At 39.9% G+C, this 25,625-nt stretch overlaps 1 protein-coding gene across 2 annotated transcripts; it reads left to right on the forward strand.

The window, feature by feature from the left end:
- Nucleotides 1-25,625, forward strand: LOC125727764 (calcium-binding protein 7). 2 transcript variants are annotated; one of them, XM_049004676.1, is made up of 5 exons: nucleotides 1-638; nucleotides 19,858-20,001; nucleotides 20,809-20,921; nucleotides 21,859-22,009; nucleotides 23,462-25,625. In XM_049004676.1, exons 1-5 carry the CDS (start codon nucleotides 530-532, stop codon nucleotides 23,587-23,589), a joined length of 645 nt encoding a protein of 214 aa, XP_048860633.1. In that variant the 5' UTR covers nucleotides 1-529; the 3' UTR covers nucleotides 23,590-25,625. The 2 variants fall into 2 exon arrangements, with proteins under 2 accessions (XP_048860633.1, XP_048860643.1); XM_049004686.1 differs by having other exon boundaries at nucleotides 21,859-21,996.

Here is a 25,625-nt window from a genome sequence, read left to right on the forward strand (position 1 = left end):
ATGTACCTTGATACGTCTTGGCTATTTCTACCCAAAAGTGAAATTTTAGCCTTTCTCTTTTTGCTGTTAACACAGTCTAAAAGCGTTTGGCAGTATACGCGTTTGGATCATCCGGTGTCATTATGCAACTAAATCGAAGCGCAGCGCACACGGGGGACGTGTGATAGGATTACTAAGTAGTTTATCAAAGACCATCCGGATTCCTTGTCGTCGTACCATATGTTTGCATCGTAATATCAACTCGTACGAAGCAATTAACCTTAATGAGGTTTTGTTGTTAAGTGCATCGGCAACAAAAATACAAGCGCTGCAACGGCCGCAATTCCTGGATTTGCGCTCCCTATTCCTGAATGAAGCTGCTGCAGTTTTTCCCATCCACACGAAGAAAAAGATAAGGAAATAAACCGGAGAAGAAAACATACCCAGAACGGGAGAACCTTTTATAAAAAGTGGTGGAAAGTTGCGACCTGCCACCGAAAACGGTGATATATGAAGATCAAGATAGGGGTGATAGCTTGGGCTCGCAGAGATGCCGATGCACCCCGTGACCTCCACTTTAATGTACAGGGGAATTTGTACTATTCCAGACATCCTTTCTTACCGGACCCCTATTAATCTGCCGGAGGACGAGGTGGAGGGTAAGAAATGCACTTATACTGGTGTTTGGGTCAGCAACGTACGGGGATTCAAAATAGAATGTGCTGCAGGCATAACTGTAAACGGGTTAATATATATCGAAGCGTTTCAGTCAAATAAAAGTACGTCTTCCTGCAACCGCTGGCGTAATAACATTTGGTAAGTGCTGAAGCTGAAGTTTCTTAACTGGTCGTGCGAAAGCATGCAGTTAATGACAGAATGGGAAACTAAAGGCGCTAGTGCACCTGTGCAAATGAAATAAAATAAAATAAATTCATAGACATGGAATACAATTTAAGGTAAAAATGTACATTCATTAATTACTTTTTGTTTTACGGAGATGCAGATTCTGAAATGTTATCCTGAAAATGCTGTAATACTAAGTAAGATCAAGTATCTTAATTAAATAGTTAGCACTTGAAAAACTGTTTTAATAGGTGCATGTAAGTGCGCTCAGATGTCCATATACATCTAACTTGCAGGAATTATTTTCCAAATAATACGATTTGTGCGCGTTTCACTTTTGACAAATCATACCGCAATCCGTGTTTCTTCCAAGGCAGACGCAGATTTCTTAAGTTGCCTGTCGGTATAAAATAATCATTATACAGAACATAGCTGCTGAGCATAAAGTGAGGAGTGATTTCAGTATGAGTAGTAGTAATAATAATAATAATAATAATAATAATAATAATAATAATAATAATACACAACTCAGTATATTTTGCGGAACACATCCTAAGCAAGCAGCTTATTAACATGCAGTGAGAGAAAAGGTTTTAAGACTGACAGCATTAAAATCATCTTTATTTTATCCAGCACATAACAGAAACACTAGAAAACACTAAATTCTCAAGTCCCCCCCCCCCTGCCCCACATTTCCACCTGACCATCCTGTCTCCTCCCTGGCGTGATCATAACCAGCCACGCCTGTCACTTGATTATCTGACCTCTGGTTCCTACCCCTCGTATTAATCACTCCTGGCTGCCTCTCGTTACTGCCCTCGTTAGTCCTGTATATACATGCTTCCCAGTCTTGTGTTCCCCAGTCCATTCATTGACATCGAACCCTCCTGTTCCCTGTGCCATTCCAAATTTCTAGTCCTCCCCATTTGAGCCCTCACAGTCCAGTTCATTCCCATGCTCTGTTCCTTTATGTTCAGAATAAACCTCTTTTCTTCTGCTACAACTCCTGCCCTTGAGTCCTTCATGCCTGAAGTCATGACACAAATATTCCCTTCCTTGACTTTTTTTGCGTATACATAGGTATTTCGTTATAGAATCGTGACATATTGTCACTCTTAATCTTGGAAATGAAAATGGGAAGATTTGACAGTTTTATAACGTATATAATTCTGAAGCAGTCAGGTGGCAGAACATGTTATTTTTTCGAGCTCTGCATGTCCTTTACACAAACTATATGATTTTCTTGGAGTGTGACATTCAAGACTAGATGGATAATTCTGCTCATATTCATGTTTGCTAAAGAGGTAAAGTGAAAATTTTTTAGATTTAGTCCTGGTGCTTTGATTGCAGTCAGGGAACAAAATTACTATTAGCGCCATTCAATCAGTTCTTATAGTTACAATTGATGGACAAGAAAATAGGTTTAGGTTTCCTTTGAAAGAAATTAGGCAAACACTTACTTTAACTCTCCTGAGGGAGTGTAAATTAAAACGCTTCTATTGAGCAGTATTCAGCTGTGGTGTTGGGGAACAGGAAGAGTGATTTTTGAAGCTGGTAAATTGGATGCAGACACACCCAATTTGTTGAAATGATCCAGCACGTCCACAGAATTGTTTCTCCACCCCAGGAGCAGTAATCAAATATTTGTAAGGGTTGCACTGCTCATGAAACACTGGAAAAGCATGAATATATTCCCAAAACACACGAGTGTATCACCTTGATTACATTTAGCTTCAGATCAGCGTGAAAAATCAATCGTGAGCATGACTCGAAGACTACTAAGGACACAGGGCACACTCATTTTTTCAGGACCTCATTCTGATACAAAATACTATGAGTCAAGCCTCCCCCCTTCCCCCAGGAAGGGAGAAGAGATATCAGGATCCTATTATGGAAAGATATTACAAGACATCAGCAATGGCATACAACTTTAGTAGAACAGATTGCAGCAATGATGTACAGTGAATCTAATCTGTTATAGCTGAGAGAAAGAAGGAGAGAATAATAGGGAACATTTAGGACTCTGTGCTGAAAAGGACGGCCCCATGTGGCTGAAGCAGAGTGGTGCGGTGAGAGATGTGATGCCACTGACATGCTCCTTTAGGATGGATGCACACGCGTGTGATGTCAGGTCTTGTGCCGGTCTCTGACAGGCTGGTCTCCTAGTACTCAGTGCTGACAGGAATAGGGCTGGTGACTGTGAGATACGCAAACAAGACAGCTGGGTTGTTCTCAAGTGCCAAGTAACCAAAGAGGAGTTTGTAGAACAAAGGAAGGTCAGGTGAGTAGAATCAAGGCTGCTAAACTATACAATGAACTAAAGACAAAAGTAAAACAAACAGGACCAGTCCAAACCATTAAGCCAAATGGAAGTAGCTGGGAGACCAGTAAGCCAGACCAGTACACCAGAAAGTCAGATCTGGAGACCAGAAATCCATAGGAGCAAGCAAGCTAAGCAAAAAGTAGCTGAAATGACAAAAGACTTGTTCAGTACAGTGAGCGTAACTTGTGAGCTGGATTCTAGAGCAGGTGACACATTGTTTCGTTTTGTTGTTTCATATCAGCTGAAGTGAGGTTTGCTTGTCATATTTAGTCCTTGATTTCAGCTCTGCTGACCTGTTTATTCTTTTCTACAAAGGCATCTCTTTGGTATGTAAATGTATATATAATCATATCTGATATATAGGATATTTGAATGCAAAAGAAAGAACGTAAGACTACGAATGATTGGTGTTATAGCATAAATGCGTCAGAGAAAATACCTCTGCGAAGTTACCTTGGTTTCTATTCGTTCGGCATCACAATGTGATCCTCTGTATGAACGATGCCTCACATCCATTCAGTATATTCCCTGGCTCCTCTCAAGCGCAGACTCGTCACATTGTCCTGTATTGCCTCTTTTTTCATTCTGGCCCATTCTTCCTGCGATGTGTCCCAGCCACTCCGTCTGTCGCTGCTTCCTGGAAGCACAGATGTCTCTAAATGGGATCCAGTGTGAGAGAGCAGGCATATGTCTATCAAGCATAACATTTATAGTGGTTGTTGTCAAGAGATTAAACTTTGGAGGATTTCTTTTTGTCTCAGTCTTCCTGATGCAGAACATGGCACAAGGATGGGGTACACCCTGGATGCGATGAGACCGTTATGCGACTCAAAACTGAACGCCTGGCCTTACTACCTGGTCTAAAAGACTTCATCCGATTGAATTAGTTCTTAACCAATGTATAGTCCAACGCTTACCTTTATCTTTAAGTTACTAATCTTTTTTTCTTTCAAAGAGTCATTCTGGGCAACAAATTCGATTTTGTTTTTGTTTTGTGATCCTAGATAAAGAAGTTTCACTGGAATATATCATTTTTCCCCAGGAACTGCAGCTATCTCACATCATGACGCACCTGATTTGTTTATCACAGTTCTTGGTGATTCTTATCTGTTTATTATTTAAAGTTTTACGATACCTCCCTTGGGGCGGCATGGTGGTGCAGTGGTTAGCACTGTCGCCTCACACCTCTGGGACCCGGGTTCGAGTCTCCGCCCAGGTGACATGTGTGTGGAGTTTGCATGTTCTCCCCATGTCGTCGTGGGGTTTCCTCCAGGTACTCTGGTTTCCCCCCACAGTCCAAAAACATGCTGAGACTACTTGGAGTTGCTAAATTACCCGTAGGAGTGAATGGTGTGTGAGTGTACCCTGCGATGGGCTGGCCCCCCATCCTGGGTTGTTCCCTGCCTCGTGCCCATTGCTTCTGGGATAGGCTCCAGACCCCCCGTGACCCAGTAGGATGAGCGGTTTGGAAAATGGATGGATGGATGGATACCTCCTTCTTCTCTTCCTAAATATTAGATTTTTCATTTGTGCTTTAAATAGGTCTGTTCAGAGTTACATTTAAGGTAAACTTTCTGAAAGACCTTTATCTAAAAATGTGTTTTTGCTGTTTCTGTCGCTTTTGAGCTCCAATCAGTGGTTTATAAACTAGATGACACTGCGTGTAGAAAACGACATGGACTGTAATGACGGATATCATGGCTTCACTGGACAAGAGGCCCTCTGCAATTAGGTTGGACCATAACTTCTTGACAATGATCAGTGCTATGAGCGTCCATGGAGCCACACGAGACAGCAGACCACATATTGGCAGAAACACTCTTGAGATGTAAACTGCAACTGATGAAATGAACCAAAGAAAGTGGGAAATCGGGAAGCTCAGGCCGACCGTCTTAATATATGTTTGTGGGCAGATGTTCCAGGCCTGTGTTTTGTTTGCGTTTTCTTGCCAAGTTGGCTGAGAGTCTTGACAACAGAAACTCCTCCAGTGATTAATTTGGTGGGATTTTCTGAGTCAGTTCGAGTTTACTATTACAGCTGAGTGAAAGTCAACAAGACTAAAGGCTTGCAAAAAGGAAGTTTCAGGTTCACATACTACAAGGTGGAAGATGTGGCAAGGAAAAGGAACAAATTAAAGACAGTTAAGGGCCATAAAGTCCTGCTGACTTGGATTAATGCCAATGGTGCTAGGCAGGGATTAAATCAGAATCAGAGAGGAGGAGAAGGGGCTCTGTCAGGTTGGGGGGGGGGTCCTGAATAAACCACTTTGAACATTAGTTTATTAGTTATCATGTGTATTTATGATCACAATTAAAAAAAATGCAGTATGTTCACTTGTCAACGTGTTGTATTGCCACTAAACTAAAAAATGTGGACATGCAAATGAAATGTAAAAATGTATCAAATCAGCTTATCAGTAATAGTAATATTCATGCTTATTCATTTGTAATGTCCCTGTAAAAATGCATTAAAACATCATGTTCACAGATTTCTTCTTACACACATCTTACCTCTATGACAGTCTAGCTATTAAATGAAGTTTAGGCAGCAATACGGTAAGCGAAATAAATCAAGATGCAAAACATGGGAGAGAATTCAACGTTTGATTCAGGAAAATCTCACTCGCTTGACGAATGAATGCCTGGCCATAGATACAGTACTAATGAAAACAGGTAAACACAATTTTTCATACAAATCAGACCCTTTATTAAACTTGTGACTTTGAATCTTTTACTAAATTTTGGGACATTAAAACAAAGGTCGCACTCTGGCAAGGCGTGATTTGGACATATGGGGGTGGAGCTCTGTCTGCTTGATGCCGTTTTTCCCACAGCAGCAATATAGTCTTATTCTCATCACTTTCAGCAGAAGAAGCAGAAAAGAATAAGTTATGTAGTATAGGGCACCTTTGTCTAAAATGAGGGGAGACGACTCACCTGTATAGTGCTCTAGGACTGTAGCTACAGTAACTGCTCTTGTATATTGGTGACACAAGGTTACAGACTGTAAAGGACATTGTGCTACTGTGTTCCGGAAATGGCTGTGTTGAGTTTACATTATGGGTTTTTCATGTAACAACAGAATCTCAGCAACATAGAAATGCAAGGGGGGGAGGTTCATAGGCACATGTTTTGCTTTTAAAGCAATTTGTATTAAAAAATATACATAATTTTCCAGAAAATTAAACAAGTAAGTGCAGTTAGGTTTTAATTTCTTCTTTCTATTATCAAATGGCTTCAGGCCTCAGTTAATTAGCGTGAAACAAATTAAAATGTTAGGAGACCATTGTCAAAAGTGCTTATGAAATGAAAGAACAAAAAATTATTTGTTGTACCCCGGAAAAAAGGACAATATGTTCATTTCAGTGCCCTGTTCTAAAGTGGGTTAACATGCCTGCAAGAACATATGCGTACAACTGAAATTCATAAAGTCAATAAACAAAAAAACAAATACAAATATGTGAATATTGGTATGAATAAAATCATCATCCAGGTCAACTGAGCTATTTATTCTGATTGTTCAGGAAAAACTGTTTTTTCAAAACTGCCATATTTATCATTAAAACATCATTAAATCCATAAATCATTAAAGCACCTTTGGAAAAATAATGCAAAATATGAAACTAATAGTCTAACTGCATTGAAATTTTATAAATTTTAAATAATGCTAGACTGAGAGATAGTGTGTGAAGGTCATGAGAAAGACCATATTTTACATAAACCTCATTTTAAAATGTCCTAAAATAGGAGTCGGGGTAGACCCTTAAGGAATCGCTTATTTAGGTTCGTGCCAAAGTCCTGTGGGAAATGCGATAGTAAATCTTGCATTTTCATTGTGATGATACTGCTTTAATCAACGAGAATTGAATAAAAAAATCAAGGTCTCATCACGCACTTTACGTTCTCCAGCCTGCTTGAAGATAATCATAATATTATATTCAGTACTCGCAAGTTAAAGTTAGGTACATGTAAGCAGCTAATTTGCATATCATAATTTACGTGAACTTTATTAAACACATTGTTGCTGATTTAGATGTAGAATCTCAACCAACTACATACCTCTATAGCAGACGTCCTTCTGCACTTCTGCCTCTGACGTCTGTTCTTCCTTCCCCGCTGCCGTATCGTTATTCATCCCGCCATCGGAAGCAGCACCAGCACCTGCCTGCCATCACCTTCCTGCCCTCCGCACTGAAACACAAATCTTAAAATCTGGACGATGTAAATTAGGATTTTGCCATGTTGCTCATTTGAGTTTCTCTTCCGGCCCCTGGAGGATGGGCTCCCACTTTGAGTCTGCTTCCTCCCAAGTTTTCTTCATTTCGAGGCAGTTTTTCATCGCCCCTGTCATCTCTGGCTCACTCACCGGGGGCTTTTGGCAGGGGTAATGTAATGTTGTGAAAATGCGCTATACAAATAAAATTGAATTTAATTGAATATACACTTCATTAAGCCAAAGTGGAAAAGTCTGGAAAGAAGGCAAATTCAGTTAGGGTTGTTTTAAAATTGCGCTGTATTGACTGGGTTAATTGTTAGAACTGCAGCTCTACTAACTGCTACACCGCCAATGCATAGTGAAAAAATATCACAAAAGTCAAATGATTAGTTTGTAAATCAGAAGAGATCAATTCAGAAATGTGCCTGAAACTCTTCAACAGGTCATTAAGTCTGTGAGTGTTTTCAGTAAGTTCTCTTTAGTAACTGTCAGATAAGACATGTAATTAATTTGATGTAGGGGAAGGGGCCGCAAAGCTGAAATTGGTCAGACGTTGTCCATTCATGAAAACAAATTTTCTTTTTTCGTAAATACCTGCCTTTGTAATCAAATTGAAAAGCCAAGCATGGAATTTTTAATGAGTGAATAAATACGAGGCAGATATGAAAGAGAAGCTAGTGTTTTGGATATGAAAATTAAATTTCTTTCTGCCTCTAAAGTAATCTTATCTCTAAATGGGAACGCGACCATCGTATTGAGGAGTTATTTACTTTCACATTGTTAGCAAAACCAAGGAGTGCCGAATGATGTGGGTATTTAATTTCCCAGACAGAATTTTCAATCTCACGGCTTGATGATGAAACACCATACCTCACCTCTCCAGCAACTTCCATCATGAGGAGAAACCTCATACATTTCACAGGTATTCATTAAATTTCAGCTGTGACCCAAGACGCGCATAATGACGGGGTGTGCCTAGACGTGGTTTTGAGAGTTGTAGGGTGTGAAAAGAAAGTGCATTTAAGGGGTGTTGTTGCATGTTGCGATGCAACCAATCTGCCTACGTTCCCCAGGAGCGAATTAGCTAGGCTAACCCTAAAATTGTGCCGCTCTTTGAGTAGCCATTTATTATACTTACCTGTATTGCGTGAAAGTCAGTGAATCATGTATCCTTTGAACTCATGATTGTAAAGGACTCTGGAGTCTGGCTGAGAAAACCACACATGTTGATCATTAACAAATCCATCTCTAGTTAGTTGCTTGTTGTCCCTGGATAACCTCGGTAGTGATTTTCTGGAAAACAGATCTACTGTGAATTTACTACCAATTACCCCTCAGTAGGGCAATCGTGTATAATACTAGAATAACATCTTAATCATTTTCTGCTATGAATCCAAATGCACGATTAATTAAATGATATTTGATGATTCTTTATGGTCTGTGTAGTACAGTGGGAAATATGTGCTGGACAAGGACTCAGATCAAATTCAGTTTTCTTGAAGACATGCATACAGTGAGGGGCTGACAATGAATGACAGTGTTAGATCCTGTGCTCATCCTTTGATCTGGAGTGTGTGGCTGCCTTCATTCCCAAGGCAGGCTCTGGGTTACTGCGACCCTAACTGAATAAGGAGTTATTGAAAACGGATAGATGGATGGCATGGTATGGCCATGCCGACAAGCAAGACATTTAAACAAGAACATAAAGTTCATGTTACCAGCTTCTGCACCTTGAACCTGTGTTCCGGAAGAATGAGAGAGGGTGCTGGTCACCATGTCATTCATCTGGGGATAACAGGCCTCAACTTCCTGTCACACATGTGAGGAGAATCTGGCAACAAGCCCGTAATACCAGAAACACAGAGGAGCACTGGCAGTAATGATACCACGTAACAAACCCTGGGAGAGTGTCTTTTCTGCAGTGTACATTTACAGTAGGCTGGGCCACTTATTTCATTAACGTCACTCATAAATGTCACAGAGAGTGACAGAGGACACAGTCCCGTAATTGCAAGGTCTACAAAGATATAATATAGAATTATGTATGATTACTTGTGTTTTTTTTCTACTGTCATGCAGGAACCGAGCCGTACCGTGAAGAGAGTCTAGTTACTGCGCAGTTCCAACTCACTTCGATTTTTCACTGCAGAAGGATCGGCTCGGTAAAAGTGTTGCAGGGTTTGGAGAACGACAGTGTCGTGACAGTGAAGAGTCTTCGTGGACTGTTCACACGCTGTAGATCATGATTTACTATCTGCTAATTTCCTAATTTTCTAGCACATCTTGTGTACATTTGCATTGCAAATCCATTCCTTTCAGCTATTCTGTGGTGCTTTTTTAAGTAGGTGGTTGGAAATTTTCAGGTTCTGAGTTATCAGGAATACATCAATACTTTGCGATGTTCGATACTGCTAATAATGAATAATATACAGAATATGCCCTTTTTCCTTCAGAATATCCATGCACAACATCTGCGTTTTGACCAATCGGATGGTGGTGATGCAACCAGCTCTGTTTGGTCATGCTAGTAAGCAGGGCCATGTCAACATGGGTACAGTGTGGGTACTGTACAGCTCACATACTACAGGTACATGCACTGGAAAACCACCAGTAAACCACCATGGCTCGCCTCTGGTGGCAGTGGAAAAGCTCCACTGGGCAGCAAAGAGTTGCTGAATTCGTCTGCCATTTGTGTGCCTCTGGTAATTCGGGGAAGCACGTGTTTCGGTGGGTTGGGAGTCCATATCTCTGCCCAGAAGGTTACTGGATCAAGTCTCAAGGCAGGTAGAGAAGCCATATTGTCGATAAGCCCTTAAATATAACCAGAAGGGATATGCAAAACATGTGCGGCACAAATGACTAATGAATCTATAAATTTTAAATAAATTGTCAGATGAATTTTTAAAGGGAGTTTTTACATTTACATTTTACATATTTAACAGACACTTTTGTCCAGAGTGACGTAGGTTCAGGACTGTGGTCAGACGGCTAGGCACGATTTCACTAGTGGAGTCCGTATCGAGGTCTGGGCACCAGGGATGGCACTAATTATCCTCAGCTGCCTCGGGGTGAAGTACTTCATCACCCTGAATAAGTTATGCATGAAATCCGGAGGAACAGATATGGCCTTGTAACCCCAGGAGGGGTGCCGCTGAGTCACTTCTGCAGAATATGCAACTGTACTAGCAGGTGGTTTTAAGCTGCATTAACTAACTAACTGTAAAATGACCATGTAATGACCATGAGGTCAAACATATGGATACGATATAAGCTGATAGGCTTGCAATGCTTGCAGTTATAATATTTCTGCTTTCTAAGATTTCCTGGTCGTTCACAGTGCAGTATAATATACTAGTAAAGAAGCCTTCACTTTTGGAACAATGGCTAAAAAAACTTTCGTGACAGAAGACATTTCCAGTCAGACGCTCCGCTGCTGTTCTGCTTCTAATCAGCAGATCTCCTTATGACTGTCTGCCTTGCATGTAATCGAGCTCCCAGTTAGTCACCTTTATCCTGGCTTGTGGGTTTTTTGAGTGAAATTTTGGAAGACCTGGCATTCTTGCACTTCCGTATCATCAGATGAAAATGCTAAGTTTGATAAAATGAAATTATATTGTAATATTATGTTTCAAGGGGCGGCATGGTGGTGCAGTGGTTAGCACTGTTGCCTCACACCTCTGGGACCCGGGTTCGAGTCTCCGCCTGGGTTACATGTGTGTGGAGTTTGCATGTTCTCCCCTTGTCGTCGTGGGGTTTCCTCCGGGTACTCCGGTTTCCCCCCCACAGTCCAAAAACATGCTGAGGCTAATTGGAGTTGCTAAATTGCCCCTAGGAGTGCATGTGTGAGTGAATGGTGTGTGAGTGTGCCCTGCGATGGGGTGGCCCCCCATCCTGGGTTGTTCCCTGCCTCGTGCCCAATGCTTCTGGGATAGGCTCCGGACCCCCCACGACCCAGTAGGATAAGTGGTTTCGAAAATGGATGGATGTTATATTTCAAAAAGTGGCTTGTGTTAGTCATATCATTATGTAATAATAAATTATTGTATGTGTATTAATTTTTTTTTTTAAATGTATTTAGCTGAATCGGGCATGTGCAGTAGCTGTGGCTGCTTAAGCACCTGACCCTTTTGTCCTTGCAGCCCCTGGGATAGAGGACTACAGTCAGCTATACACACACTTGAAAAAGCAATTTGATTGATTTGATTGTAATTATGAAAAGGCTCAATACAACTGCTTACTAATTGATTAGAATGTTAGTATTTAATCAAAAAATATATTCAATAAATAAATTTACTTATATACTTGCGGTACTAATTAACTAATAGCTACCTAACTGTTCCCAGTTATTGAAGACACAATTATTTAAAGAAAGACAAGTATTAATTAGGTTAATTTGTGTCGCTGTGGAGAAAGCTTATTTTATTTATTTCTCAGGGACCTGTTTTTTATTTAGAAATGCTTACACAAATATTAGCTAAGCTATGTCTATTGAACTAGATTCTGAGAACAATTATGTTTTTTTTAAAAAAAAAAAAAAACCCTAAAAATCAGGCTTGCAGCATAATGGATACATAATCCATTTTAAAGGAGTTTAATCCTTGTAAAGTTTCCACACACGCATGAATGATGCATCAGCCCCCCCCATTCCGAATAGCTGGCAAAAACAAATAATGTCTACATCCCAAAGAGAGACGCCCCCAGACTGCATAGTGCACCTACTTTGCCCAGTAAGACCTGTGAGTTAATTAAGAGTGATGCAAAAATTCTAATTCCTCAGCCTCCTCTGCTGTCCTGCCTTTTTAAGCTCGTTAGCTTAAAACCAAGCTGGTCAAAAAGCAGAACTTTCCAGGAAGAATGAAAAATAGACTGGAAAAATTGGTTTGCACACCTTGAAGACAGTATGTTGAATTTGTCTCTTAACAATAATGAATAAGAAAGACATCGTTTTGATGCAATTGCTTATGTAACATACAGTACAGGATGGAATTGAAATTTTGCAAGATATACAAGAATATACATGGTAAGCCATTCCGTAATATTATTATACTTGTCTTTTTTTGGTCGGTCATGACCCCAAAACATTTTACAATATACACTTATAGCATATGTTTAATGCTGTTTCACCCTGTAGCTGAGGTCAGGCATTACATCAATGAATGAAGAAAGGACTCTCCGGAGATCTCAAAAGAGAAAAGGATGCTAACTTAATAATAAAGATTTCCACTGAGATATTATGGGAATTACTTTATCTCAGGATAAATCGCAGTGGCTTCCTGAAAGCCTCCTTTCAGGCTCCAAGTATCAGAGAAATATGTAGATTTTGAAAAACATAGTTCTGACATTTCAAATCCAGTTTAAAAAATTCAATTTAAAAATTCTATTTGGTATGTCACCAGTTTTCAAGATTAATTAAATATTTCTGCTGCTTAATTAATTAATTAATTAATTAATTAATACCCGCTTGTCCTATTCAGGGTCACGAGGGTCCAGACCCAATCCAGAGCAAGACAGAAAGCAACCCAGGATGGGACGCCAACACACCACAAACCCCCCAACAGAGAATACAACCTTTGTGGGGAATGTGATTCTCTCACATTTACATATGGGAAAGAATTCACTCAAAATGGAAAGATCAGAAGACAATTAGGACATGGTATTATTTCTATTTAGAAGGATAAACAAATGCTTAGTCTGATAGCAAACAAAATGAATAAAGCCTGCAAGGAAGAAAGAATGTGTTATAATAGAGTCAATGAAACATAAACAGATAGGTATACAGATGCTCCTCTACATATGAACGAGTTATATTCTCAACGGCCGTTCGTAACTTGGCAATGTTCATTCATGATACCTAGGCTGATACTGAACCAATTCCAACTAGTTTCATTTGGTTCGGATATCAGCTGACCTAGCTCAATAATTTGAATTCATTACCACACCCCTCACAGCCACACCCACCACCATGGGCCCGGCAGACATCCATTCTGATGAACTGTCATATGCCCCCCGCAAGATTACACTACGGGAAATTGGTTGGCTTTTCAGCTAGGCTGACCCCTCTGGGCTCCTGGTCTAAGAGGAGCATCTGTACTTTATTGGATCTATAGGAAATTCATTATAAATCACATGTGGTCCATCCTGGGATCAAACCTGTGACCTTGATGTTATTAGTGTCATTGTTATTAGTGCTCTAACCAGCTGAACTAACTGCCAGAAACATAACACTGACATAACAATACATAGCAGTGGAATGGAGAGACGGGGTCTGAAATAGATAAATGAATATGGATGAAAAATACAGGAAGTGTCAGTCATTTATGCAATGTGACGTGAGCACAGTTCAGGGTGTCAGTCATGAAGCAGCCTCTGGAGATACAGAGAGTCCCTGGTGACGCTTCCATCTCATGCTCTCTCCTGGTGATACATCCATCTCATGCTTCCTCATGGTGATGCTTCCAGCTCATTCTTCTTCCTAGTGACTCTTCTGACTCATACTTCCTCCTGGTGACGCTTCAAGCTTATGCTTCCTCCTGGTGATGCTTCCAGCTCATGATTCCTCCAGATGACGCTTCCAGTTCATTCTTCTTCCTGGTGACTCTTCTGCCTCATGCTTCTTCCTGGTGACTCTTCTGCCTCATCCTTCTTCCTGGTGACTCTTCTGCCTCATGCTTCCTCCTGGTGATGCTTCCAGCTCACGTTTCCTTCTGGTGACCCTTCCAGCTCAGGCTTCCTCCTGGTCACTCTTCCAGCTCACGCATCCTCTGATGACTCTTCCAAAGCCTAGTAATGGTTAAGTTACCACGGTATTAAAATCTGGCTGCTCATGGAAGTCAGCCTGCAATCACGGCTGTGAAGAACATTTAAGAAGTACTTCTGCTTTATTAGTTTCCATGACAAAGATGGCTGTGAAAGGTATAGTTGGGCCTCCAGAGCCCTGCTCCGGTGAGGCGCATCAATCATTAAACATATTAAATGTATCACAGGCAGTTTAAGTCGTTCTCTACCCTATTTAACACTGATCCGTTTGTGAGCCACTTTCTTACTGTAAAATCATCCTGACCCAAGTGATTGATATCTTGCTCGAATAGCCTATGGACTGGATATATAAGAGATCATTTCATCGCACTGAGAAGAATGTTTTAGTTGTATCAGTCACCCTGGTAAATGATTTGAACAGTGGACTGCAAATAAAATGATCACTATAAACATTGTAAGCTAATTCAGTATGATAGATCAAGCGTATTGTTTTCTTATGGAAAGTTACTCTTTGAAGGGTGCATATCTGTTCTTCCTCTGAGAACATTTTAACTCTGACAATAAACAGATGGTTTACTTGGTTATTTGTTTTTCTTTCTTTTGATTGAGATGCCCCTGGGTCCGTGCCTGTGCATTTCACGTATTTTTTAATGATTTTTTGTTGCTGTAAAAAGGTTTTTAATAACATTCCTACTGTTAGAAAGTGATTACAGAGAGTAATCTTGTGTTCCATGTTACTGCAAAATGTCGTACAGGAAAATTACTTTATAGTGTTAATGCATCAAGCTTAAAAGGAAAACAAAGACACATTTTTTGTTAGTTTCAATAATAAAATTGAAAATAAAAAACTGTCATAAAGCTACAAAGAAAAATAGAGTTTAAGCTTGATATATTTCTCTAGAAATTTTCATATAATTTCTGAAGCAATATTATATTCTATAAGGTATATTGTTGCAGATAAAGTCAGATTTGGTGTTTCTGCAAACATTAAAGTTTCAAAGAACAATAACAAAACGATTCTGATACAAATTCATCCATAAAAGATCACATATTTCAGGTCCAGAACTTCGTGGCCAAGTCCTATTTAAAAAGCATTTTCATATCTATCCTCAAAGCGGGTCTTTGACTTAAAGAAACATGTACTTTTGATGTCACCTTTTAAAGTCAAATTCATCTATATGGAGGGTTTATACAACAGAATATTGATAGCTACTTAAAGACAGTTTCTTACTGAGCAGAGTGGTACAAGTCGAACTTCAAACTGTCGCCTTGGGGAGTTTTAATTTTGCTGGTCGCAGCATGAGAATCTGTGCCTGGCATCAGCCTAATCAAGCCCTTTATAAGCTGAATATGCGACGTTCCACCTTCTTGTTTTCAGACCACAGAGCCGTTCAGACGCTGGAATCTTCCTGAGGACCCTAGCTAGGAAGAGCTACAGTAATGTGATTGGATGTACTCTGGCAGGTCATACTAGTGGCTGATAATTGAATACAGTGTAAAACCAGGATCAGAGGCTGGTCGTGAAACCACTGGAGTGGAAATAAAGCCCCTGACGGCTTTGTTTTATTGGGTTGTCTTGTTTGTTGGCATTAATAAAATCAAATGGTTGACAGGAATTGACACGGAAACCCTCTACTGAACGATTAAACCAGAAGCAGAAACACACAATTCCCACTTTTTGCTTCATGCTTTTATGACATGCTTAAGCATTTTATTCTAATTCATATGTAAATTAAAATTTTCACAGTATAGGTGGAAGACCAGATGCAATACTGGAGATATGCTCTGAAATGATGGACATATTCAAACTGGTTTCCAGTGTCGCCTGACGAAGTTGCAAATCTGGACTCACTAAGCCCCGTTTGAACATTTCTTTAAACGCTTCCATCGTGTTACTTGCTATTGTATCAGGTGATATAATCCAAATGGGGAGGGGGGGGAGTGTTCAGATAGGGTATTAAGTCTAAAGTTTTGTTTACAACCCTGGTTTGAAGGGGAAAAAGATAAATCAGCATTTAGAAAAACCATATAAATATGGATTAATGGAATCAGAGCCTATTAATTTTCCACAAGCCCTGTGGGATTTTGTACATCAATTTCTAAATAAGCAAATATGCATGGAATAACATGCTCGATCCATATATTTTCAGGCACAGTTTCTGGATGCCTTGTAACCTTTCTTTAAGTAATTTGTCTTTTTAAAACAAGTTTGAAGATTTGAAACACACCATTATTTGAATAATAGGAACATACCATTATATTTGAACCGTGTATAAACCATCAGTCCTCTCTGGTGCAATATTTAGGAAAATGGTAGATTTAGCACAGAGAAAAACATTAACTAACTTTGTCAGGGAAAATGAGCTCAGTTCAAATAATTAAAAGGACAGTGAACAAATCAGAAAGGAAAAAATAAGGAATGTGAAATGTTTTAATATACAAAAGTGTTTTAGTGAAACCCTATTAAATATCATTAGGCTTCTGCTGGGAATATTGCATTCAGAAGAGTTCAGAAGAGCATAAATGAGGGCATTAGTAACTACAAAAGGATACTGATCTGGCATATAACACATTTTAAAGAGTTAGCGGAGAAATAGCATTTATTTGCCAAACTGATCTGGTATAACACACACATTTAATTCTCTTATACAGCTATATATTTGACTCAAATTATTTAGGCTACTAGCCCGTGTCCTTAACCTCTACACCAGCTGCTGTACTGTATTACAGTACATACAACGCCACAGCAATTTAAAATACTCAAAAAAACAATATTAACTTGGCAGTAATTGGTATCTGTCTGGCTGGAGCAGTAACATTATAAAAAAGAGTTTCAATCACCAGTAAAAGTGACTTTAAATCCTGCAGTGGTCACGGTTAGCTTAATAAAGAGTGTCTTGTCCTGCTTTTGTGCCAAATACACCGATCGTGAAGTCAGTGCTGCGGATTCAGCAGCTCAGGGGTGCAGATTGGGCAGTAGGTGGCCATCAAAAGCTTACTGTGCTGTGAAAATGATATGATCTGGGCGGTATAAATGTATCTCAAGGCACTTAATAACTCAGATTTTTACTATCAATAAAGACTCCAGCCAGGGTTGTCAGGAAGCATCATTGACTCCAGCCAGCATGGCTGTAGGAATGTACTTCTGCCCAGCCAGAGTAAATGATTTACATTATGGCGTTCTGCAAGTCCGATCTTTCTTTAAACCGTGGTTCTCTCAAGTGGCTCCAGGAATTAATGTAGAGCCCCACCATGATGTATGAAAATGGGTTTGGCCCTGGCCTGTCACTGCCATCATCGTGCCGACAAAACCTGCCATCGACCAGAGCACATGTTACTAAATTATGGTTCTTTAACACATGCGACCGTCTTTAAATAAAAATCAGTTAGTGTCAATTTGCTGCAGCGGGACTGGACCGGAATGACATCCTTTCGAATTAACTTAATTGCGGCTGACATGGCCACAGTCACTCTGGGTGCATGTGGGAAATTAATGATGAATTAAAAAATAGCTGCTGCGATATTAAAGGCGGCCATTGAATAGAATAACAACATGTTTATTGAGAAGAATGTTTGCAGCGATATTGTGCTACAAATTTTACAATCAGATGACTGCAGATCATTCTGCAATGGCAAGAAATTTCTGATTTACTCATCACAAGTCTTCAGTTTCATATCACAGATTTAGAGAAATACACATTATAATATAGCTGCACGAATTCCAGCATTAATATGGATTATGCAGGTGCTCTTTCTCTCTTAGAGTAATACGTGTTACAAGTGCAATGTCTGGCAGTCTAAGCAGGTGCAAATGTTTTGCATTGTGTTAAAAGCAAAAGTGAATTAACAGACGTCAAAGACAGGGAACTGGAAGAGATACCTTTCAAACAAGGCACTTGAATCACAGCTGTGATCAAAACTACAGCCATAATTCAGTACTAGGCCCTATTAGACTTTGCAGCCCACTTTGCAAATCTCAACTGAATTCATGAATGTTTGGCGACTAACGTGCTCATCTTTGTCTTTATACTCTTGCCTGTGTTTTGTCCAACATGCCAAGTGGTGGATCTATTTAAGGGGTAAGGTGAGGATAGAATTAGGAACACTAAAATAGTTTTGTTTTCTTTGTCTGTGCTGTACAACCTAGTATTTTTAAAAAGTAACATCTTAGACTGTGGAGTGTCGATGTTCACCACAGTGTATTTCCGGTACTTTCAAGTTCATTGTACTCAGTAATCCCCTGGCATGCCGTAACTTCGGGCTGCTCTGCTACGTTGAATGATAAGATTTCCCACAATGCCCGGTACACCAAACATTCTTTGTAGCTTTGTTTCTTTTGTTATTACTATATTTTTACTGTTATTTTGGCTGTTGGTGGGGTATAATCATCCTGCCCCCTTCACTGGACCGGCTGTGGCACTCCTGTCATCTGTATGGGCACCTGCTCCCCAGCCCCGCCCCTCTCTCTGTCTCTATGCTATTTCACTGATAAATGGTAGCCAGTTTATTTCATGCTGGAAACAGTTAGCTCTAAAGCCATATTTCTAAAACCAAAAGCTGTCTATGTAACATATTGCAATGCACCATGATTTCCAAACCCATAACCCAGTTTCTCTGCTCTCTATATCCCCCTGGCTCACACAATTTTTTTCTAATGCTTTACATTAACTGTACCTTCATAATGCATTCATAATGCATTCATAGAACATTCATGAGCAGCATGTAAGCATACTTTAGTAACTTTAATGTACATTAATAACTATCATTATATGATTGTGCTTGTTATCATATAATGTTTGTTATTATTGTATATTAAAGTTTTTATGTCCCGCGAGAGTAAAATACCCAACAAACGAGAATCACGCAAACTGATGACAAAAGGTAGAATGGAAACAACTATATTATAATCCAAAGGTTACTTCAGTATGAAAAGAATAAAAGACGTAACCTTATACCGTACAGGCAGATGAGTTTGAATATTTAGAACCCTTAACTTAATTGGTTACATTACTGGTTATTTGAAAAGTTATAATATATTACATTTCGAGAAATATGAAAGGCTGTTGCGAATTTAGATCAATTTTTTCCCATGAGCAAACAGGTAGAGGTACGAATCCATCACCGAGCCTTTCAAAGGAAGATAAAATAGTACCTTTTAAAGCTGCACTTGCAATTGATTCATTCTGCATCAAACTAAAAAATCGATACCGAAAGTCTTAATATGTATACATAGTCCGAGATAAAAGGGCATTTTCAGAAAGATTTATCACCCGAGCTGATATGTGGCTTTGCTCCATATTTTATGATTAACTATTTGACATTATGACTTGACAAGTGGAAAATTGCGGATGACTGAACGATTATCTACAATGCATATAAATGATTCAGTCTGTCCGGCAGCTACGAACATGGTTCCAAAACTTTTTAGGACAGGAAGTTCGTGTCTGCAATATTCTTGCTGAAAAAGCATTTTTACTGCAACTCTCTTATTTCGAAAGTTAAATGTTTCTCTTTTTCAGCAGTTCTGTCTTGCTAAACAGAAAAAAATAACGATTTCTTAAACTGCATGAAAAGCTTAGAGAGTAGTAAGCGAGAGAAACAGATATGCTGTAATAATTTATTGAGGATTCTCTAGTTTCATGTTTATCAAACAAAACATGTTAAAGTGTAGGTTATATACTGTGTGACGATGCCAGCTTCATCATATGACTGGAGCTACAAAATGCACCCATGATCCACAGAGATCCGAGAGGCCTTCAAAGTATTCGACCGTGATGGGAACGGCTTCATCTCCAAGCAGGAGCTGGGCATGGCCATGCGCTCCCTGGGGTACATGCCCAACGAGGTGGAGCTGGAGGTCATCATCCAAAGGCTGGACATGGACGGTGAGGCAGCCTGCGGCACCAGGAAAAAGGTGTAAAGCTTTAATCTCCAAAGCAGGTCTGCCTGATCTCGGCTGCTACTCTGTAACTGATAAACATGAGCCCAGTACCTGTAAAGCCGGGATATTCCGCCATGTTACAAGAGAGCATTTTCACGTCATCATGTTAGCACAGAAAGAGCAGCTAGTAAACATCACATCAAGGACGTTTTCTGGGTTTATCAAACAACAGTTTCTAATGAAACTTCCCCCCCCTCCTCTCCAAAAAAGCACATTTCGATTCAAATGCCACTTTTTGTAATAATAACATTAATCCAATTAACATATTAATACAGAATATAACATTGTATTATTTCGTAACATGTAGCCTACCAGGGTTTTCAACCATTCTTTCACCAGGAAGCACCAAATTAAAACAGACCACAGCTAGGAACCCCATAGCAATGTGTAATCACATAAGTAATTAAGTACTAAGAATTTCGGAAAGGGTGTGTGTGTGTGTGTGGGTGTTAATAATATAAAATTCATCAGTTGTCTGTGGACCCTCAGGGGCTGGCGGACCTCCGGTTGACATACACTCTTATCAATATTTGAACTGCAACAAAGTTTGTATATAATTACCATTGATTAATTACATTACGATTTCATGGGACTATTTTGGATGCAATGAACGTTTATCGGCATGACACAAAGTAACATATTAGGTAGACAATAATTAAGATCTTCTTGATCCTGTTCTTATTTACAGTGGACCTTGTGAATAAGATGTTAAAAGTGAGGCAGATAACTACTCATTTCTCCGTTCATGTAGGGGACGGCCAGGTGGATTTCGAGGAATTCGTCACCTTGCTCGGACCAAAGCTGTCGGCGGCCGGCATGCCGGATAAGTTTCACGGAACAGATTTCGACTCGGTGTTTTGGAAGGTGATCCTTATAGCCGATCATTCTTTTCTTTCACGCAATAAATGCATGCAGTCAGTCCAGTTCAATACGCCATCAATGAAGCGCAAAACGGGAATTAAAGGTAAAAAACTTAATTGCAGATAGATCAGTTCACAATATCTCTTTGTTCAGTCAGTATTTATGAAGCGGTGCCTTGCTACTTTCCCGGTGCATCACCTCTATTTTAAATCATTCTGATCCTCCGGGGATATGGCAAGAAATTGCAATGAAGATGAACCGAATGTACCAGATGTCCTAACGGCAGAGAAAGGAAACGGGGAATTCCCGAGTGTCCCGACTTGCTCATTTTGAATGACAGCTCTAGAGACCACAGAGCATAGCCAGCACTGTTATGCCTTAAGCAGAGAACCGTGTTTAATAATGCAAAGTGACATAGATTGTTATTTATAAAACATCAGTTGTAATAGAGTATATGAGAATAACAGCAATTCTTCACTTAAGAAGATTTGCCAAGACGCAAACAGGCGCTACGTTTCTGAGAAAATCTCAAAGAAACGCCACGGTAAGGTCTTCAAAAAATGTTAAAGAAAAATGTATTACATTATTTATAAGATACTTCATAGCAGTGAGAAAGTATGATCTAATTCGTTTTATAAGATCAGAGCTGTATAACATGAGATATCAGGGCCTATTCTGTTTTACGCTAAAGTGTGCTTTAAGGTGAATTACTTGTACAAATAAAAAAGACATTAGAGACCGTGATATTCAAACCATGACAACAATTCAAAGGCTAATGGCCAAGCGCACTTCAAACATTAAGTGATAACTATTCCATGGAGGACAAACACCAAACCTAAGCTGGATGGCAAATAAAGCCAATAACACAGGAAGAGAAGGACAAATTTATTTAGCTACGGGCTGTCGAAAGACAGAAACCAGTCCTTTCTCTCCCTCTCAGTGCGACATGCAGAAGCTGACCGTGGAGGAGCTGAAGAGGCTACTTTACGACACCTTCTGCGATCACCTGTCTATGAAAGACATCGAGAACATCATCATGACTGAGGAGAACCACATCAAGAACCCAGAGCAGTGTCAGGTGGATATCGACAGTAAGAGGCCGCAGTTTAACGTGGATCTTCCATTCAACCACCTATCCATTTGCTTATCAGGATCATGGACGGGAGGGGGGATACCAGGCAGTTCAGGGCTGGGATACAGCGGGGACAGGATGCCAGTCCATCAGAGAGAGAGGATAACTGGCCAAACAGGAGGAAATACTGTACACACACACACAGTCTGTGTAATCACAGTCGTGTAATCATATCTTTTAGGGGACCGCTAATTAATTTCTATGGGAAAAATGCTAATGCTAACTATGACAACCTTTACCCCATACCCTGCCCTAACCATAACCATAAGTAACCAAGCAAAATACAAGAGTTTTTGCATTTTTAGTTTTGTCACCACAGTCACAGATTTTTATATAACAGAGTTTTCCCCATATGAGGACCAGGAAACCGGTGCTCATGAGGTAAAAAAAGGGTATTCATCACATTGTGGGGACATTGTGTCTCCATAAGGATGGGTATACCTGCTCACACACATACAGTACAACACAGAAAAAATCCCAACAGACAAAGCAATTACAATTTAAGTACAATTTCAAGAATGTTTCAGATGGGTTTTGGACAGAGAGTCTGGTCTGTTGCTTGGCATTAGAATCAGCTGGGAGCAGCTGTTAAGGTCAACAGGAGTTTGACATTAGGGCAAACACACATAACCCGACTCACACACTCCTGGTATGAATGTAACAGAAGGTACTAAGGATTCTTATTTATGGCACCAAGGAATCATCTTCTGAAGTATGTGCAGGTCTGAAGCACCAGTCAACATGCTGAATATAAGACAACACATGCTTATTACACATTTTAAATCTGTATAGATGGCCTTCTACCAACAATTACCTCAAGGAGGTCTCATAATTAAAATGTTCTACAAAAGAAAGACATTTTTAAAGCTGCAAAAAATAAATATTGTGAATGTTTCAAAAAATCATTTCTTGTGAGATTTCTACAGCCCCCGTGAAATTTTTCACTTTTCCCGTGAGCTTCCGGAAACTTCTTGCGGGATGGAATATTGACTGTGTCCCAGACCTCATTATTAATGCCTAATTGTACTTCTATTTGGGTTTTTTTTCTCTGGATTACTAACAAGGTGGACCTATTCCAAAGATTCAAAGGTTAATTATTTGCAATTAACAACCTATCAATGGGAGTTAGTTAGTGGTTGATTTACACAAATACTTTGCATACCCTCACCAGGAAAGACAAACTTCTGTAGAAAACTCGGAAGCGAGTGCGAAGTTTATAGCATTATCTCATAAACATCTTATAAATGTGTGGAGTGTTTTATTATTTTATAAATATTCCTTTCCCTCTCATTAAAGAGGGGTGTTCATGCACCTTGTATTGCCGTTATGTAAGGAAGTGGTGAAGATCAGAACTGCCTTTTAGCCCTCATACCCATTTCCTCTCTCCCTTTTCCTGTCTCGCTCTCTCCAGCCAGCCCAACGCAGCAGGTCAAGCAGACCTGTGTGCGAAAGAGCCTGATCTGCGCCTTTGCCATCGCCTTCATCATCAGCGTCATGCTCATTGCGGCCAATCAGGTCCTGCGCAGTGGCATGAAGTAAGAGCCTCATCTGGCTCCACCTCTCTCCACCGGACTGACACAGACCCCACCCACCTCCCCTCCTTAACCAATGTCCCACAACCAGATACTAATCATCGTTTTCCAAAATTTACGCACAGGGACTCTGCCGTCCACTGGAAACTCAGCAGGAAAAAATGGGCTGAAGCTGGTCTTACAATAGAGACCAATACTTATGCATGAAGAGCATGTATTAACATCACCAAAAAAAAGTTATTATTATAAATATGATTATTAGCACATGTATGAGTGACTGTGTAAAAACCAAGTGTAACTTATTTATGATCAGCTGTGACCAGTGTCATCCAGCGCTGGTCGGGGTTTGACGTTTCTGGTTATTGGGGTTTTAGCAAAGAGAAGGGCTGTTTAGGAAAATACCGCAGCTTTGTAATTAATGTTCTGGAAGATTCCCCCACTACTGACCGCTCTCTCATCAGACTCGGTGCCCCGCAATTATACTCTGTCGTCTGGGGCATTTGCAACTCATTAATAATTCATTATAAATAGCTACCAAAAAATGTAATTGAGTAAGCGGCAATCGCTTTCATTATTTCATGGATCGCTGCTTCAGAAACATCGGATATTAAAACACACACACACACACACACACACACACACACACACACACACACACACACACACACACACACACACACACACCACAGCACTGAAATATGTCAGATAGCCAAGCCGTGGTAGTTCAGAGTGAGGCTGTATCAATGACCAGACTTGCAGAGACGTCCCTCATCTGAACATCTCAGGCAACACAAAACACATCTCAGACACTCACACAAGTGTGACGGAGGAGCTTTACTGTGGAGTAGGGATTTGACGCGTAAAGCAATATTGTTAAATTCCCCTTGTTTGAGCTGTGCTATCTGGGAAGTTCTGTTTTTTTTGTGAGTAAGGCGGTCAGTAGCATTAGGGCCATGATCTCTGAACAGAAAACATCCACAATATTAAAACACTGAAGGAACAAAACACCATAATTCCATTTCTGTGTTTCTCCAAGAAAACTCAGCAGGCATATAAGACACTTGTAAGTTACAGTGATATGGCAATAGCTTGAGGACAGTCATTAGGGTTTTTAGAGTTAATGTTCTCATTTGAGTAAACAAGGAAGCCAAGTTTTACAAAGCTTAGAGCAACACTATGCCCTCCCAAGGTGACCAGTCCTAATCAAGCTAGCCTGCATCTAATTACCCATGAGTCTATGCACGCATATATGCATCTTCGATGCACCAATGACCTATTGCAATAGAATCTGTACGCTGTTTATACCTGCTTGTAGTAAACCTTTTATTAACAGAGATGGTCAGGATCTGGTGAAATAGGGGCCTTTAACGGGCAGAATGTCAATCTTGCTGACTGATCGCTTAGAGTGCGGAAATGGAAGGCAAATCTTGCCTGGCTGGAATGATGATTACTGGAGCAAATGACAAAGACACAGATAATTTACTGCAAATGAACGCAGAAGAATTGGATATTTCCACTTGTGTTATGCATCAATCCCAGGAGGCCGAATCTCTGTGTTCTCATTTAGTGTAATGTGCATGTTTTTTGCCGTTTCCAGCCCTCCTACCCGGCCAGCCTGTTATTAAAATGTGCTACTTCAGCTGGAATAACTTTCTTGTCAGAGTATGTTCTCTCACAATGGCGGCACTTCCTGTTTGAGAAGGAAGTCCTCACATCTATATTTATAAATGCATCAGATGAGGACAAGGAAAGTTAATATGTCTAAAATAACATTTCACATTCACCAAGATACCAGATTTATAAGTTTACAGCATTGTTCGTTTCACAAAGAGTATGGAATTCAGTAATATGCATTGTAACATAGCATGACATTCATTAATGCATCACCATAGGTCTTTAAAACGATATACAAAATCTTTCCAAAGGTACAGCATGTACTAAACAAACAAATAAATAAATAAATGATGTGGTAAGTGTAATAATAAAAAACTGGATTTTTTTTTAAAAAACACTTTGTTTATTTTTATTTTACCATTTATATAA

This window comes from Brienomyrus brachyistius, chromosome 2, assembly GCF_023856365.1.
Source record: "Brienomyrus brachyistius isolate T26 chromosome 2, BBRACH_0.4, whole genome shotgun sequence".
In the NCBI taxonomy this organism is placed as follows: domain Eukaryota; kingdom Metazoa; phylum Chordata; class Actinopteri; order Osteoglossiformes; family Mormyridae; genus Brienomyrus; species Brienomyrus brachyistius.